At 44.5% G+C, this 18,510-nt stretch overlaps 1 protein-coding gene across 7 annotated transcripts in view; it reads right to left on the bottom strand.

Annotated features, from left to right (window-relative positions):
• The window catches only part of PTGR2 (prostaglandin reductase 2), a 44,032-nt gene that overhangs the window by 10,245 nt on the left and 15,277 nt on the right, over positions 1–18,510 (bottom strand). For 3 of the 7 annotated variants that reach the window (XM_017977212.4, XM_009006317.5, XM_078335434.1), the window contains 4 exons: positions 5,975–6,166; positions 3,268–3,438; positions 911–1,120; positions 31–152 (listed from right to left, as the gene is read on the bottom strand). In XM_017977212.4, the coding sequence (XP_017832701.1) occupies positions 31–152; positions 911–1,120; positions 3,268–3,438; positions 5,975–6,166 (695 nt within the window). Of the gene's footprint in view, positions 1–30; positions 153–910; positions 1,121–3,267; positions 3,439–5,019; positions 6,167–18,510 lie in introns of all 7 variants that reach the window. The other 4 variants (XR_013521385.1, XM_078335436.1, XM_078335435.1 and 1 more) reach the window with 2 other exon arrangements.

Below are 18,510 nucleotides of genomic sequence, written 5' to 3'. Positions count from 1 at the left end.
TGGTAATAAGGGCAAAGGGGGAGAACACACCTTGTGATGTTTCTTTCTTTCTGGATTGCCTCTATAGCAGTGGATAGCGGGGGAGGATAAGGCACATCTTTGTTGTATTGAGAAATCTGACCACACAGGATGATGTGGCTGTTCTCATTCATCTGCATAGAGAAAACTGATGATAAAATATTCCTTTCTTACGTGTACTGATTTTATAGCTGCCACAATGAAAGCCTCCTTGACTATTTATTCATCCTTTTTTGTCAACTAATTCAATTTTTTTTAAGATTTACCTGTTAGAGGTACTTAAGAATTTTAAGTAGTTAGAAATAATTACATTCCAAAGGAACATATAGAGGCAAATAAATGTTTGGTAATCAGCAAAAGAATTACATCAGTTGTTGTTGCTACTTATTAGTGGTAGAACTGTATTTTTTTTTAGATTTAAATAATTTAATATCAACTGCAAATAATTTTACATGCAGCAAAGGACTATGTAGTGTTAATACCTCATGTTGATATTTTATAATATTGTTAGTAAATATACATAAATACATGCAGTCTATGAAACCCATTCTCTACACAAGGTCTGGGGCCATGGCTGTGAGTTGGTCAGTGGTGAGTTAGGTGTCAGAGCTTCATCATTTCAACAATGCAAACGAAATTTTTCACAAAAATAAACCAAAAGTGAAAAATACAATATTGGTAGCAAATAACTGAAATTGAAGTTTATAGTACAAATCTGCAAGTGAATGGAAGTAGATACCAGCAAGCTCCTTTATATCACTTAAATATAATACTGATCATCACATTATGTCACAATAATCCCTCCGATTTTATAAATTTTTTTTCTGTATTAGGTAAAAATATAGCATATAAAATGCAGTATTCAAATTTGTAATAGAAATCAGCAAACAACCTGACTTATCACTGTATCACTGATGTCACCGCCAACATTGTCAAAATAAACATCCACTCCAGCTGGGCATGATTCACGAAGTTGTTCTGCCACATTCTCTTTTTTATAATTAATTGCAGCATCAAAGCCCAGTTCTGAGGTCAAAAGGATGCATTTCTCACGTGTTCCACAAATTCCCACCACTCTGGAACAACCCAATAAATGGCCAATCTAAGGGGGAAATTTGAAAATTAAATGGCTTTCTTTTGTCACATCAAAATGTAAAAATGTAAAAGTATAAAAGATATTACAGGTATATGACAATGTTCATTATAATTTAGGTTAGATTAAGCTGCTTTTAATAAAAATTCATTTGAAATTAAAGAACTGAGGGCAGACGTCATCCTAAAAAAAAATTATTAAAATTGAATAAAGTTAGATTTATGTTCCTTAACATATGATGGGGATATATCCCAATAAACACATCATTAGTTGAAAATATCCAAAACAAAAAATGCATTTAATACATCTTTTTTTGTTTGTTTCTTTCTTCTTTTTTTTTTTTGGCATTTAATATCTCTAACCTACTGAACATCATAGCTTAGCCTAGCCTACCTAAAACATGCTTAGAACAGTTATGGCTGCGCAAAATCATCTGGCAACACAGTACACCATAGCGTACCACTCGTTAGCCTCATGACCACATCACTGACCAGGAGCTACAGCTTGTTGCTGCTGCCCAGCATCTTGAGAGAGTGTCATACTGATATCACTAGCCTGGGAAAAGACCAAAATTCAGCATTCAAAGTACGGCTTCTACTGAATGCATAGGACTTTTGTGTCATTGTAAAGTAGAACTATCATACATAAGTTGGGGACCATCTGTAGTTTAAATGTTAAAATATCACAATTTTTGGCTTGCACTCATTGAAAAATATAAAATCAAAGAAGAAATAATAATTAAATTTAAAAAATAAAATTTCGGCCAGGCACGGTGGCTCACGCCTATAATCCCAGCACTTTGGGAGCCCGAGGTATGCAGATCACCAGGTCAGGAGTTCAAGACCAGCCTGGCCAATATGGTGAAACCCTGTCTCTACTAAAAAAAAAAAAAAAATACAAAAATTAGCTGGGCATGGTGGTGCATGCCTGTAATCCCAGTTACTCGAGAGGCTGAGGCAGGAGAATCACTTGACCCCAGGTGGCAGAGGTTGCAGTGAGCTGAGATCACGCCACTGTACTCCAGCCTGGGCAACAGAATGAGACTCCATCTAAAAAAAAATAAAAATAAAAACAAAATTTAACAATTTAAATCTGCTTTCATAAAAGGAATAATCAGATCCAAAACATCAGACAAAATTCATTATTTTTCAAACTTGTGATGAACTAAAATCACAGCTCAGACACAATGTTTGTTTTTAATGGTTTCACATTATAAAGGCTATTACTTATAAAAGGATGTACTTTTATAAGATTTTTTTTTTTCTTTTAAAGAGACAGGGTCTCACTCTGTCACCCAGGCTGGAGTACAGTGGCTCAATCATAGCTCACTGTAACTTCGAATTCTTGGGCTCAAGTACTCTTTCTTCCTGCCTCAGCCTCTCAAGTAGGTAGGACAACAGGCATGCCACCGTGCTGGGCTAATTTATTTACTATAGAGTCTTACTATGCTGCCTAGGCGGGTCTTGAGCTCCCTCCTCAAGTAATCCTGCCACCCTGGCCTCCCAAAGCACTGGGATGGCAGGCATGAGCCACTGTGCCAGGCTCACTTCATAAAATTCTATCAAAATGTTTACATTTCTAGAATTCAATAAGTGCTTTCTTATTTGAGTATATTAATTTAAAATGTGAGTTTGACTTTTAATTCATGGAATTCCAAACAGCTTCTCTCTCATTGTTTTCCTTAAAATAATGAAAGCAAAGCTTTAGCATTTACTACATCTATTTTTGGTTAACAGAGGATAAGACACTAAAATCTACATTTTTCATACTGTTACTAAGAGAGTCTATGTGGGTGAAAACACCATTTATACAAGAAATGTGTGAAGTCATTATAAATTTATTCAATTTTGGCCGGGCATGGTAGCTCATGCCTATAATCCCAGCACTTTGGGAGCCTGAAGCAGGTGATCTCTTGAGGCCAGGAGTTTGAGACCAGCCTGGCCAACATGGCAAAACCCCATCTCTACTAAAAATACAAAAATTAGCCAGGTGTAGCAGTGCACACCTGTAGTCCCAGCTACTCTTGAGGCTGAGGCATGAAAAAAAAAATTATCCAATTTTATATTTTAAATGATATACATATATGTGGAATTTCAATTATGAATTATAATAATCCTCAAACAATCAGAAAATCAAATAATTTTCAGAAACTTTACCTGTCCAGCCAAGGATCCACAGGCACCTGCAGCCCCACTGACAACCATTGTCTGATTAGATCCAGCAGTTATATGACCTTTCTCCTGTATTCCAATCAAGGAAGTCAAACCAGGCATACCTATAGCTCCAAGAAAATACGAAAGGTGTCCATCTACAAGTTGTGGGTCTACCTAAAATAAAAATATATACCCTTTTAGAATAATACTAGGAATTCCTGTTTTGAGACGACAAAGTAGAGACAATGTGTATGAACTGAATTGTGTCCCACACAAAATTTATATAGTAGAGCCCTAAGCCCCAGTGTGACTTTATTTGGAGATGGGGACACAGCAAGAATGTGGTCATCTGCAATCCAGGAGGAAAGGCCTCACCAGAAACCAAATTTTCCAGAACTCTGATCTTGGACTTCTAGCTTCCAGAACTGTGAGAAAATAAATTTCTGGTTTTTTTTTTTTTTTTTGAGACGGAGTTTCACTGTTGTTACCCAGACTGGAGTGCAATGGCACGATCTCGGCTCACCACAACCTCTGCCTCCTGGGTTCAAGCAATTCTCCTGCCTCAGCCTCCCAAGTAGCTGGGACTACAGGCGCGCACCACCATGCCCAGCTAATTTTTGTATTTTCAGTAGAGACGGGGCTTCACCTTGTTTACCAGGATGGTCTTAATCTCTTGACCTCGTGATCCACCCGCCTCAGCCTCCCAAAGTGCTGGGATTATAGGCGTGAGCCACCGCACTGGCCTCAATTTCTGTTGTTTAAACCACCCAGCCTGTAGTATTTTGTTATGGCAGTCTGTCCGTCAGTATAATAAACAACCCAATATGGTTTCTAGAAGAGTAAACCATTCATCAATCTTGCTAAAATTCTAAAATGTATTTGTAAAGAGTAAAAAACTATATTACTTCTCTTTATATTAAAAAGAAACTTAAAAAAAAATTCCCACATAAGAGACCAAATATTCTTTCTCGTTAATGCCCCACTATGAAAAAAAAAAAAGGAAATGCTTAATGCAAAAATACTTGGCAACATTAATTTTTAAGTCTCTGAGCAATTCCAACGTAAACATTTACCTATAAAAATCAACTCAGGCCAGGCGAGGTGGCTCATGCCTGTAATCCCAGCACTTTGGGAGGCTGAGGCAGGTAGATCATAAGGTCAGAAGTTCAAGACCAGCCTGGCCAAGATGCTGAAACCCCATCTCTACTAAAAATACAAAAAGTAGCCAGGAGTGGTAATGGGAGCCTGTAATCCCAGCTACTCGAGAGGGTGAGGCAGGAGAATTGCTTGAATCCAGATAGCAGAGTTTACAGTGAACTGAGACTGCACCACTGCACTCCAGCCTGGGTGACAGAGCCATACTCTGTCACAAAAAAAAGGGACAAAAAGAAAAAGAAAAAAAAATCAACTCAAACTCCAACAGTTCTCATTACTGATGCTTAAAATGTACCATAAAGGCTGGGCACAGTGGTTCACACCTGTAATCCCAGCATTTTGTGGGACTGAGGCAGAAGGATCAGTTGAGGCCAGGAGTTCAAGACCAGCTAGGGCAACATGATGAGACTCTGTTTCTATAAAAAGTTTAATAAAAATGGCTGGGCGCAGTGATTCATGCCTATAATCCCAGCACTTTGTGAGGCAAAGGCAGACAGATCACTTAAGGTCAGGAGTTTGAGACTAGCCTGGCTAACATGGCAAAACCTTTTCTCTACTAAAAATACAAAAAATTAGCTGGGCGTGGTGGTGTATGTTTACCTGTAATCCCAGCTACTCAGGAGACTGAGGTGAGAGGATGGCTTGAACCGAGGAGGCCAGAAGTTGCAGTGAGCCAAGATCACTCCATTGCACCCCAGTTTGGGTGACAAAGTGAGATGCTGCCTCAAAAAATAAAAAATAAAAATAAAATAAAAGTCATTAGCAGACCCAGCCAGGCTATGCCTATTCTTTTGGAGGCTGCTCTGAAACAACTTTTATTATGTGAGCGACTTTCTCTACAATAAGATAACCTTTGTTCACCATGCCACTCCTACCCTTTCCCTTCTTGTCGTCATTTCCCCCAAAAACCTCAAGCCCCATTCCTTTACACTATAAAAACTTCAGTCAGACGCAGTGGCTCACGTCTGTAATCTCTGCACTTTGGGAGGCTGTGGTGGGAGGATCATTTGAGCCTAGGAGTTTGAGACCAGCCAAGGCAACATAGTGAGACCTCATCTCTAAAATAAACAAGCACAGATACAAACAAAAAAAACCCTTCAACCATCAGGCCTCTCCTTTAAGTCTCCCATTCTGTGAGGCTCCAGTGCACATGCATGAATTAAAATGCTTTTTCTCCCCTGCTTCGTGAAACCTATGGCTCAAGTTTAAAAAACAAAAAAAGTAAAGAAAAAATAATATTCACATCCACAATGCTTAAAAAAAATGAAAAAGAAAAAAGATAAAACAATAAATAAAATGGTTTTTCTCTTGTTAATCTGTTTATTATCAGTTTAATAGGCTTAATTAACAAACCTTCAGAAGGAAAATTTAAACTTCCCTACACAGCAGTGGAAAAGGAACAAAGGCTTTCGGCATTTTAGCAGCTGGCTAAAAGAAAATATATGCTTTTATTTTTCTCTGATTACAAACACAACTGAGTATCAAATGCACAGAGTGAGAATTACACGGGGAAAAAAATCAGTTATTTTCATATATATATATATATACACATCACCTTTTCAAGGCTATTTCCATCCAGAATAACCTTGCTCTGCCAGGGCCAATAGAAAGAAGTCACAAAATCGCCTTTAGTCAAATTTGTGTGTTTGCTTTCTTCTATAATTCCAATACCTCCACCATCAACCACTTGAGATAGCTGCCAAGGTGTTAAATAATCAGTGCCAGTGTCTTCATTCATTCTACAACGCTAAAAAAAAAGATATTGAGATAATTTTATCCAATATCAAACGACTCGAATTTACCCAGTGACTAAAAGTATATAATGAGTAGTGTATCACATACAATACACAAAAATCAATTCAAAATAGATTAAAGATTTAAACATAAGACCTGAAACAACATGGTGACTATAGTTAATGACAATGTATTCTATACTTGAAAACTGCCACTGGCCAGGCAAGGTGGCTCACACCTGTAATCCCAGCACTCTGGGAGGCCAAGGCGGGTGGATCACCTGAGGAATTCAAGACCAGCTTGCCCAACATGGTGAAACCCCATCTCTACAAAAATACAGAAATTACCTGGGCATGGTGGCAGGTGTCTGTAATCCTAGCTACTAGGGAGGCTGAGGTGGAAGAATTGCTTGAACCTGGGAGGTGGAGGTTGCAGTGAGCCGAGATTGCACCACTGCACTCCAGCCTGGGTGACAAAGTGAGAGCCCATCTCAAAAAAAAAAGAAAGAAACTTGCCAAAAGGATAAATTCTAAGTGTTCTCACCATGAACAATAAGTATATGATGTATTCATGTTAATTAGCATGTTAGCAGGATATAGCTACTACAAAATGTAAACACATTTCAAAATATCATGTTGTACATCATAAACATAGACAATTTTTTTTTGAGACGGAGTCTCGCCCAATTGTCCAGGCTGGAGTGCAGTTGTGCCATCTCAATTCACTGCAACCTCTGCCTCCTGGGTTCAAGCAATTCTTCTGCCTTAGTCTCCCCAGTAGCTGGGACTACAAGCATGTGCTACCATGCCTGGCTTATTTTTGTATTTTTAGTAGAGATGGGGTTTCACCAAATTGGCCAGGCTGGTTGTCTCGAACTCCTGACCTCATGATCCACCTACCTTGGCCTCCCAAAATGCTGGGATTACAGGCATGAGCCACCATGCATGGCAACAATTTTTGTCAATAAATTTGTTTTGTTTTGTTTTGTTTTGAGATGGAGTTTTGCTGTTGTTACCCAGACTGGAGTGCAATGGCAGGATCTCGGCTCACCACAACCTCCGCCTTCTGGGTTCAAGCAATTCTCCTGCCTCAGCCTCCTGAGTAGCCGGGACTACAGGCGTGCACCACTGTGCCCAGCTAATTTTTGTATTTTTAGTAGAGACGGGGTTTCACATTGTGGATCAGGATGGTCTCGATCTCTTGACCTCGTGATCCACCCGCCTCGGCCTCCCAAAGTGCTGGGATTATAGGCGTGAGCCACCGTGCCCGGCCAAATAAATTTGTTTTTAAATAAAAAATTTTAAATTTGTGGTGACAGTTGCAAAGCTCTGTGAATATTCGAAAGTGACTGAATTATACATTTGAATGCATGAAATGTATGCTAGTGAATAAAGCTAAAATTTTTACAGAATTACTTAAGGAAATTAAAGTAATATTATACACAATATACTAGCAAAAATAATACAAAATCCTTTTTGATGGTTTCAAGGGATTGTGGCCAATTAGGTACTCACACGTTGCTGATATAATACAACTATTTTTTATGGAAAACCAACTAGCAACATATAAGCCATAAATCTTGATTTCTTTTGGGCTAGCAATTCTGTCTCCCCATTAAAAATAACCCAGAACGATTCAAGATGGCCAATCGCTAATGTTTGGAAAACTCTGCCCCTACCGCGAAAGCTCTCTCTCTCTCTCTCTTTCCCTCCCCCACAAAGAGGCTCCCTTATCTCTCACTTTACATACCGGCCCTAGCCCTCCCACCGCCCAGCTTCCCGCCGCCCAGCTTCCCGCCCAGCAGTTCAAATTGACCAACAGTTGCCCACCACCTTGGCTTTTGGCTTCCCCACCCCCCAGCCCTTCAGCCCCCATAAAACAACCCTGCCCCTCTGAGCGGCGCTGCCATTCTCCTCTTCCTCCCGGCTGGTCCGCCCGGAGGCTCTTTCCTCTCAATAAAGCCTGAACTTAAGGAATTTCCTCTAGCCTGCGGTCCGGTTTTTTCCGAACGAGCTCAGTCTTCCCACAGAGGGTAGGTCGGACAAATGGTGCCGGAAACCCGGGAGCTGGGGCCGTTGGCCCGGCCACGGCCCCCCTCCCCGACCTACCCAACACTGGCCCTGCCACCTCCACGTTCGGATTAAGGTAAGCCAAGTTTTTCTTGCTTTGCCTTCCCCCGCTTCCCGTCTCCTCTTCCTACGGCAAGGTGCAGTTGCTCCCTCTCCGGCGTTCCGCACGGACTCCTTGCCTAGTCTCGGCCGAGCCAAGGTAGTCTTCCGTTCCGGCTCTAGGAGCCTTCCGAGGGACAGCCGCCAGACGGGGGACGCCCCTCTGACCGCTTCCCTTTCCGTACTTAATTGTACTCCCAGGAATTTGCAACGAACGGGGACGCCTTTTCGTTGCATCTGCCCATCCGCGCCGGAGGGTCTGTAGCTGCGCCTGCCATGGGAAATTCGGAGTCCAAAATACCTCTGAGCACCCCCCTCGGGTGCTTGCTGCAAAATTTTACCAAATTGGGATATTCCCAAACCCTCAGAAAGAAAAAGCTTATTTTCCTGTCCCAGGTGGCTTGGCCCCAATACAAACTCAGTAACCAGTCACATTGGCCCCCGACTGGCACTTTTGATTTCAACACCCTCCGAGATCTCGACGATTTTTGTCGCCGCGCGGGCAAAGACAATGAAATTCCTTACGTCCAGGCTTTTTGGGACCTCCATACCCACCCCGACCTATGTTCTTCCTGCTCCACCTACCAAATCCTCTTATCTCGAACCCCCCGTAAATCTTCCTCCACTACCTCTCCCCCTCCCTACTCCTCACTGGAGGATCTGCCTGAACATCTGTCCTCTCCTGCCAATCTCAGCAACCAGTCGCCATCAATGGCACGCCCTTCCCCCACTCCCTCTGCACCTCCTACCTCAGAGGCCATGCCTCGCTCTCCCTCTACTCCCTCCGAGCCCCCTCCCTCAGAGGCCGCACTTCCTCTTGCCTCTCCGGTGGCGGCCCACACCCGCTCCCACCAGCCAGCTATCCTGGCCCCACTCCGAGAAGTAGCAGGCGCAGAAGGTTTAATCAGGGTCCATGTTCCTTTCTCACTCCAAGACCTGTCCCAAATTGAGAAACGTTTAGGATCCTTCTCAGCCAACCCGTCCACCTATGTTAAAGAATTCCAATACCTCACTCAAACATAAGAAGCCCTAGTCCAGTACACTTGACTAGATCCAGCCTCCCAAAACGGGGCCACTGTATTAGCCTCCCATTTTATCTCCCAATCAGCACCCGACATAAGAAAGAAACTAAAGAAAGCAGAAGAGGGGCCAGAGACTCCCATCCAAGACCTGGTAAAAATGGCCTTTAAAGTATTCAATGCCAGGGAAGATGCGGCTGAGGCTGCCCGCCAAACTCGCATGAAGCAGAAGGCTGCCCTCCAGACCCAAGCCCTAGTGGCGGCTCTAAGGCCGGCAGGGAACCAGAAGCCCAAGGCCGAAACCCATGCCCCTCCAGGGGCATGTTTCAAATGTGGAAAGGAAGGACACTGGTCCCGAGCCTGTCCACAACCACGGCCACCAACTACGCCTTGCCCTATCTGTCGGCTCCCGGGACACTGGAAGTCAGACTGCCCCAGCTTCCCCAGGGTGCCGGTTCCTCAAAACAGACACACTGGCGTTACGCAGCCGGCGGTCACCCTCAGTAGGGAGGAGCCTGCTTGCCAGGAGCCGACCTCCGAGGGAGCTCCGTTCCCCAGTCTACTAGGGCTGCTAGATGACTAGCGGGGCCCTGGCTTTCCGACTCCGGTTACCCTCGCCGAACCTAGGGTCACAAGACATGGGGGCTACCTACTCCGCACTTCCTTCTTATTCTGGCCATCTCACCCCTTCCCAGGTCTTAGTCATGGGAATCGATGGGACCCCGAGTATCCCCTACCAAACCCCACCACTCATGTGCTCATATAACTCCACTCCATTCACCCACTCTTTTTTAGTAATCCCCACCTGCCCAGTTCCCCTTCTGGGGCGAGACATCCTTTCAAAGCTGAAGGCTGTCATAACCTTCCCCACCGCCAGCCCACACAGCCTTTTTCTCCTAGCCCTCAATACTCTGCCTCGGAACTCCAGCCCCTCCAGTCTACCCCCGGGGTACGGTTCAAGGATGACTGGACCTTCAGGCATAACCTCCTCATCCTCCCTGAAAAGCAAAGGTACCAGATAATCCAAGACATCCATAATTCACTCCACATTGGGCCTAAAGCCTTATACCAATTCCTCAACCCACTTTTTCACCCTCACCATCTCCTCAGTACCATACAGGAAGTCCAGTCCTCATGTACTGTCTGCGCGAAAACTAATTCCCAGGGTTCCTGTCATCCCCGGCGCCAGCTTCATCAGCTACGCGGGTTCCTACCTGGCCAAGACTGGCAAATTGATTTCACCCATATGCCAAAGCACAAACAGTACCGGTATCTGCTAACCATTGTTGACACTTTTTCAGGCTGGATTGAAGCTTACCCCACAGCCTCTGAGTCTGCTGGGACAGTAGCCACTCATCTCATTCAAGACATCATCCCACGCTTTGGACTCCCAGCCACAATACAGTCAGATAACGGCCCAGCCTTTATCTCCAAAGTCACTAATGCCGTTTCTACCTCTCTAGGAATTCAGTGGAAGCTACACGCCGCCTACCATCCTCAGTCCTCTGGTAAGGTGGAACGGGCCAATGGCCTAATAAAGGAGCATCTGACTAAGCTCATTCTTGAGCTCCGCCAATCCTGGGTAACCTTACTTCCTATCACCCTCACCAGGGTAAGAGCAGGCCCCCGGGGCCCATCACAGCTTAGCCCATTTGAGCTGCTGTATGGTTGCCCCTTCCTACTTTCAACTCCCCCACCGCCAGAGACTACTCCTCTAGACAGCTACCTCCCCTACTTTACTCTCCTTCGCAGCCTTCTCCGAGAACACGCCAATGCTTCTCTTCCCCAACCCACCCAGCCATCTGAAAATACACAGAAAGTCTCCCCCGGGGACTCAGTTCTTATCAGGTCCCTCTCCCCAAAGCCCCTCGCCCCCAAGTGGGAAGGACCATACACAGTCCTCCTTACCACTCCATCAGCTATAAGAATTGCTGAAATCCCATCTTGGGTTCACCTCTCTCGGGTAAAAAAGGCCCCTCATGGACCCTCCTTATGCTGGAAGGCTGTTCCTACTGGCCCTTTATCTGTCAAACTTACCAGGGCCTAGCAGCCACACCCCCTACAGATGGAGATTCTTCCTAACTGAGAACTATGCCAAAACCACCTTCATCTGTAATACCCCCCCATACAGCCACAACCACCTTCTTGCAACTTCCGACTGCCCCGCAGCCGGATGCCAAAGTGCCATATAGCTGAACTTCACCAAATTCCGCAACGTCCATACTACTATACCTCTCATGTGCTTCAACCATGACCAACCATCAGGAGCATGCAATAATACTCCTTGGCGCTCCTGCATGGGATGTACTTGGATGAACTGTCGACTACATATAGCTATCGAGTCCACAGTACCTGCCCGATCTCAGCTCAAAATCATCCCAGATGTAGATGGAGAAGGAAACACCATTATTGGTTCTACACGGTATTCCCTTCTCATACCTGACCCCTGGGACAACCGGTGGAAAAGCCCCCAGAAAGCTGCCGTGTATGACCACAGATACCAAATATCCCTCTTCCCACCTGTACATCTGGCAGGCATACGTACGTACAGTCCACCAAGTCCACTCTGACATTAGCCTACAAGAAAAATCTCTGAATGACCAATTGCAATCACATTCGCCTCCGTTTTCCTGGTTAACCTTTCTCCAAGAAGGAATCAAGTTAGCTAACCTCTCAGGATTAACTGACCTAACCTCATGCCTCATGTGTGCCTTCTTAGGACAGACTCCCTTTGTTGCAGTCCCCTACCCCATCCCTCTCAACCTTTCAGCCTCAACTTCTTCCTTCTCCCCCGTCAGGGAAGTCGATCTCTACACTCCACCTGATTTTGAACAGCTACCTGTGTGCTATTCCCTAGGCCGAAACTTCCCTAGCTGTAACAGAACTATACGGGTAACCACTAATATAACAGCCCCACAAGGAACGTTTTTCGGGTGTAACAAGACCTTAACAAAAACTCTCTACATTGGCCTTTCCTCATCTCTTTTATGCCTCCCGGTAACCCTAGTCCCTCGACTCACTATATATTCCCCAGCCGAATTCCAGATGCTGCAAACTCCCCATCGCCGCACCCGACGAGCTGCCTTCCTACCCATTGCCGTTGGAGTCTCCCTTGCTGGTTCAGCACTTGCAGCAGGATTAGGAGGAGGGGCACTAGTCCACTCTCACCTGGCCATAGCCCGACTGACCTCACAACTCCAAGCAGCTATTGATGACTCTACTGAGTCTTTAGCATCACTCCAACGACAGATCACCTCAGTTGCCCAAGTTGCCTTGCAGAACCGAAGAGCCCTAGACCTGCTCACTGCTGAACGAGGAGGGACCTGTATCTTCCTACAAGAAGAGTGCTGTTACTACATCAATGAATCTGGCCTAGTAGAAACCCGAATCGAGAGCCTCCAGAAACTCAAAACTAACCTGCAGAGTCAGAAGTTCTCGGCTGAAGCCACAGTGTGGTGGTCTTCCTCTATGTATACCCTCTTGTCCCCATTGCTTGGGCCCCTAGTAGCCGTTTGCCTAATCTTACTTATTGCTCCTTGCTTTCTACAGTTCCTACAGCGGCGCTTTCAAGAACTGACTCGAGTCACCATCCACCAGATGCTGCTCCAACCCTACCCTGAACGAGTGCCAAGAAACAGACCTCTCCCCGAACATCCAGGCTCCTTAAGAAAAGAGACCTCTTCAGAACCCCCCGTCGACCCTTGTCAGCAGGAAGTAGCCAGAGAGACAACCGATGCCACTGACCCCCTCGTTTTCTTTTCTTTAAGGAGTCGGGAATGTTTGGAAAACTCTGCCCCTACCGCGAAAGCTCTCTCTCTCTCTCTTTCCCTCCCCCACAAAGAGGCTCCCTTATCTCTCACTTTACATACCGGCCCTAGCCCTCCAGCCACCCAGCTTCCCGCCGCCCAGCTTCCCGCCGCCCAGCTTCCCGCCCAGCAGTTCAAACTGACCAACAGTTGCCCACCACCTCGGCTTTTGGCTTCCCCACCCCCCAGCCCTTCATCCCCCTATAAAACAACCCTGCCCCTCTGAGCAGCGCGGCCATTCTCCTCTTCCTCCCGGCTGGTCCACCCGGAGGCTCTTTCCTCTCAATAAAGCCTGAACTTAAGGAATTTCCTCTAGCCTGCGGTCCGGTTTTTTCCGAACGAGCTCAGTCTTCCCACAGAGGGTAGGTCGGACAGCTAACATCTCGGGATTGCAGCTCTCAGGGAAGGCACGGAGAACTAGAGGATGCCACACTTTCAAATTCTGGTCGCTCACGGAGCAGAAGATCCCCAGTGGAGGAATCACACAGGTCGCCAGAGCAACTCGTGAGGCTGGCGCAGCGGTTTCACTGGCACCTCGGCGCAGCAGCTCTCGGAGCAGAGTAAACAGGGCCGGCTCCCCTTCTGACCGAGGCTTGGAGGACCCACACGGCTCCCCAGCATGACTCCTGAGGCCGGCGCAGCAGCTGTGACAGCACCTTGGCGCAGCAGCTCTCAGCGCAGAGTAAAGGAGACTGGTTCCCCTTCTGACCAAGGTTTGGAGCCCCGGGAAGGCAGAGTCGCCTACTACGGACACAAGAAGGAAGCCAGACAGGAGAATCCTGGGCAGAAAAGCACCATCAGTCTTAACACCGCCGTTCTGGCCCTGGGAACTAACAACTTGGAAGTCCACTCAAGAGACCTAATCTGAAAGTTGGTAATTTCAAAGTGGACAGGAGGATAAATTTACAACGATGGGAAGAAACCAGCGTAAAAAGGCTGAGAATACTCAAAGTCAGAACGCCTCTTCCTCTAAAGATGATCACATTTCCACATCAACAATGGAACAAGGCTTGATGGAGAACGAGCGACTCCCAACAACAGAATCACGCTTCAAGGAATGGATAAGAAACTTTGGTGAGTTAAAAGAACACGTTGTAGCCCAACGTAAAGAAACTAGGAACTTTGAAAAAAGGTTTGACGAAATCCTATTGAGAATAGACAACTTAGAGGAATATAAGTGAATTAATGGAACTGAAGAATACAATACAGGAACTCCGAGAAGCATGCACGGGTTTAAACACTCGAATTGTTCAAGCAGAAGAAAGGATAACAGAGGTCAAAGTCCAACTTAATGAAAGAAAACAAAAAGACAAGATTAGAGAACAAAGGATAAAAAGGAATGAGCAAAGTCTCCAAGAAATGTGGCACTATGTGAAAAGACCAAATTTACGTTTGATAGGTGTACCTGAATGTGACGTAGAGAATGAATCCAAGCTGGAAAATACCCTTCAGGATATTATTCAGGAAAACTTTCCTGAACTAGCAAAGCAGGTCAATATTCAACCCCAGGTAATACAGAGAACACCACAAAGATACTCCTCAAGAAGAGCAACCCCAAGGCACATAATCGTTAGATTCACCAGGGTTGAAACGAAGGAGAAAATACTAAGGGCAGCCAGAGAGAAAGGTCAGGTTACCCACAAAGGCAAGCCTGTCAGACTTACAGCAGATCTCTCAGCAGAAACTCTACAAGCCAGAAGAGAGTGGGGGCCAATATTCAACATCCTCAAGGAACAGAACCTTCAGCCCAGAATTTCATATCCAGCCAAACTAAGCTTCACAACTGAAGGAAAAATAAAATCTTTTATGAACAAGCAAGTACTCAGAGATTTTATTACCACCAGGCCTGCTTTACAAGAGCTTCTGAAAGAAGTATTACACACAGAAAGAAACAACCAGTATTAGCCTTTCTAAAAATATTCCAAAAAGTAAAGAGCACCAACATAAAGAAGAATTTACACCAACGAATGGATCAAACAGCCAGTTAACATCAAATGGCAGTAACCCTAAATTTAAATTGACTAAATTCCCCAATCAAAAGACACAGCCAAAACCCAATGGCATGTTACATCCAGACCTGTTTCACATGCAAGGATACACAAAGACTCAAAACAAAGGGATGGAGAAAGATTTAACAACCAAATGGAGAGCAAAAATCAATCAATCAATAAATAAAAAGCAGGAGTTGCAATTCTTGTATCGGATAAAATAGATTTTAAAGCAACAAAGGTATAGTGGTAAAAGGACCGATGCAACAACAAGAGCTAATGATTCTAACACCCAAATACATAGAGACTTAGACTCAATGAGATAGAAAATTAATAAGGATATCAAGGACTCGAACTCAGATCCGGAACAAGTAAACTTAATAAATATTTATAGAGCTCTCCACTTCAAATACACAAAATATACATTCTTCTCAATACCACATCACACCTACTCATAGGTTTAAATGAAACATTGATTGGCCATTATTAATACCCATTTTTTTTCAGAATAAAGCAATATTTCCGTTCACTCTCCCTCTTTCTCTCCCTCTTTCTTCCTCTCCTTTACTCATTTTTTTTTTTTTGTCTTTTCTTTCCTTCTCTCAAAAAAAAAAGCAATCAACTTGTAAACCTCTAGACCCAGGTCCGCAATGTCTCTCTCATTGCTTGATATCCTTCCTTCCCTTCCCTCCCTCCCTTCCTCCCTCCCTGCTTCCCTCCTTCCCTCCCTCCCTCCCTTCCTCCTCCCTCCCTCCCTTCCTTCCTTCATCCCTTCCTTCCTCCCTACCTTCCTCCTTCCCTCCCTTCCTGCCTTACTCCCAAAAAAAAAAAGAAAAGAACCCAAAAAGAAGTGACCAAGCACTTTCCCTATTTCATGCCCCCTAATTACAGACAAATGCTCTCTTCATCTCTCAAAGACAGAGTGCCACAGTCGGACCACCTTGTCTCAGAGGAGGGCTAGCAACTTCTCTGGGTAGCAGTCAAGGCTCTCTTCCTCTTGCCTCTATCATGACATCCAAAATGTAGAGGACCACAGCATGGACCAGGAAATGGAAAACATGGAAGGACTCTTGATGAAGGGGTCCTATGTGGTTCAGTTTACCCGGGTAAAAAACAAAACAGAGAATTAATGCAGAAGCTTGTATAAGAATACATTTACTTCTGCTTGTGTGCCACCTCCCATCTATTCCTTAAAAGCAAGTGCAGCCATAGACACCGGCCAGACCAAGGGCCTGATACTTAAACACAGCTAGTAGAAAAAATGGAAATAACTTCTGTGAGATATAGGGAAAAAATCTACTCTTTTCCTACTTTCACTCACCACTCAACACTACACTTCTGAAACAAACAGATGTGGAAGGGTATTTCCCTATACACCAACCAAGCAATTCTGCAGAGGACATCAACTGGGTGTCTAATTCAATTCAATTCAATTCAACTGTGACACTATCTACCTGCATATAGTGTCAGGTCCCATAGATTAAGGGCTCTGTCCCACAAGACTGCACCTACTTCAGATGCCAATCTTAAATCTTAGGTTATGGTCAGTACTTCTGACAAACTGGCTATAAATCAGTGTCTCCACTCTACCCTCTCCTTTGGTTTAATTTGCTAGAGCACTTCAAGAACTCTGAGAAATACTTTGCTTACATTTACTGTTTATTATACAGGATATTACAAAGGATACAGATAAATAGCCAAATAAAAATTAAAATTAAAAAAAGATCAAATGGCCAGGCGCGGTGGCTTATGCCTGTAATCCCAGCCCTTTGGGAGGCCGAGGTGGGCAGATCACGAGGTCAAGAGATCAAGACCATCCTGGCCAGCATGGTGAAACCCCGTCTCTACTAAAAAATACAAAAATTAGCTGGGCATGGTGGTGCGCGCCTGTAGTCCCAGCTACTCAGGAGGCTGAGGCAGGAGAATTGCTTGAACCCGGGAGGAGGAGGTTGCAGTGAGCAGAGATCGTGCCACTGCACTCCAGCCTGGTGACAGAGCTAGACCCCCCCCAAAAAAAAGAGACCCCCAAAAGAGAACAAAAAACAAATTAATGAATTAAAAAAAAAAAGAAAAGTCAAATAGAAGAGATGCATGGAGCAAGGTATACCGGAAAAGGCAAGGAATTTCCACACCCTCTCTAGTACACCACCCTACAGGAATCTCCATGTGTTCAGCTTTCTGGAAACTCCTTAACCAGGTCCTTTACGGTTTTGATGAAGGTTTCTTTATGTAGGCATGATTGATTAAATCACTGCCCATTGGTGATAAACCCAAAGTTCCAACCTCAGATCATTCCGTTGGTTGCCTTGGTAATCAGCCCCCATCCTGAGGCTATTCAGGAGCCCCTAGCCACTAGGCATCTCATTAGCATACAAAAAGACATCTTGGAGATTCCAAGGGCTTTAGGAATTGTGTGCCAGCAAAGAGTAAGAACACCAAATATTTCCTTTTATAAATCGCAATATCACACAAGTAATTCCCTATAGCTAAACAAATGATGTTAATACAACAGAATGTTATTAACCACCAAAATAATAATATTTGAACTAGTTTTTCCTATAAAGTCACTTAAAGAATATGAAAATGCTCAGTATGGTGGCTCACACCTGTAATCCAAGTACTTTGGTAGGCTGAGGCTGGCGGATCACTTGAGGTCAGGAGTTCCAGACTAGCCTGACCAACATGGAGAAACCCGGTCTCTACTAAAAATACAAAATTAGCCAGGTGTAGTGGCGCATGCCTGTAGTCCCAGCTACTCGGGAGGCTGAGGCAGAAGAATTGCTTGAACCCAGGAGGCAGAGGTTGCATAAGCCAAGATCACAACATTGCACTACAGCCTGGACAAAAAGAGCGAAACTCTGTTTTAAAAAAAAAAGAATATAAAAGCACACCTATAAACCCACCACTTTGGAAGGCCAAGGCAGGATGATCGCTTGAGGCACAGACTTTGAGATCAGCCTGGCCAACAAAGCAAGACCCCTCACTCTATCAAATGAAAATAAAAACTTTTTAAATAATAAAAAAGAATATGGAAGCCAAGTTGTATATGTACATTTAAGGATAATCATGTACTTTGTATACATGATGATAAATTTTAGCTGTGAATTGGGAATGATATAAAATCTCAATTATTCCTTTTTCCTTTTTAAAGTTGCTTAAGAGGCCCAGCACAGTGGCTCACGTCTGTAAATCCTGTCTCTACTAAAAATACAAAATTTAGCCATGCACCACCACGCCTGGCTAATTTTTGTATTTTTAGTAGAGACAGGATTTCGCATGTTGGCCAGGCTGGTCTCAAACTCCTAATCTCAGGTGATCCATCTGCCTCAGCCTCCCAGAGCACTAGGATTTACAGATGTGAGCCACTGTGCCAGGC

Source organism: Callithrix jacchus, chromosome 8, assembly GCF_049354715.1.
Source record: "Callithrix jacchus isolate 240 chromosome 8, calJac240_pri, whole genome shotgun sequence".
In the NCBI taxonomy this organism is placed as follows: Eukaryota; Metazoa; Chordata; class Mammalia; order Primates; family Cebidae; genus Callithrix; species Callithrix jacchus.
Note: the sequence above shows the minus strand (reverse complement) of the source record. Positions and strands in the feature narration are given on the sequence as shown.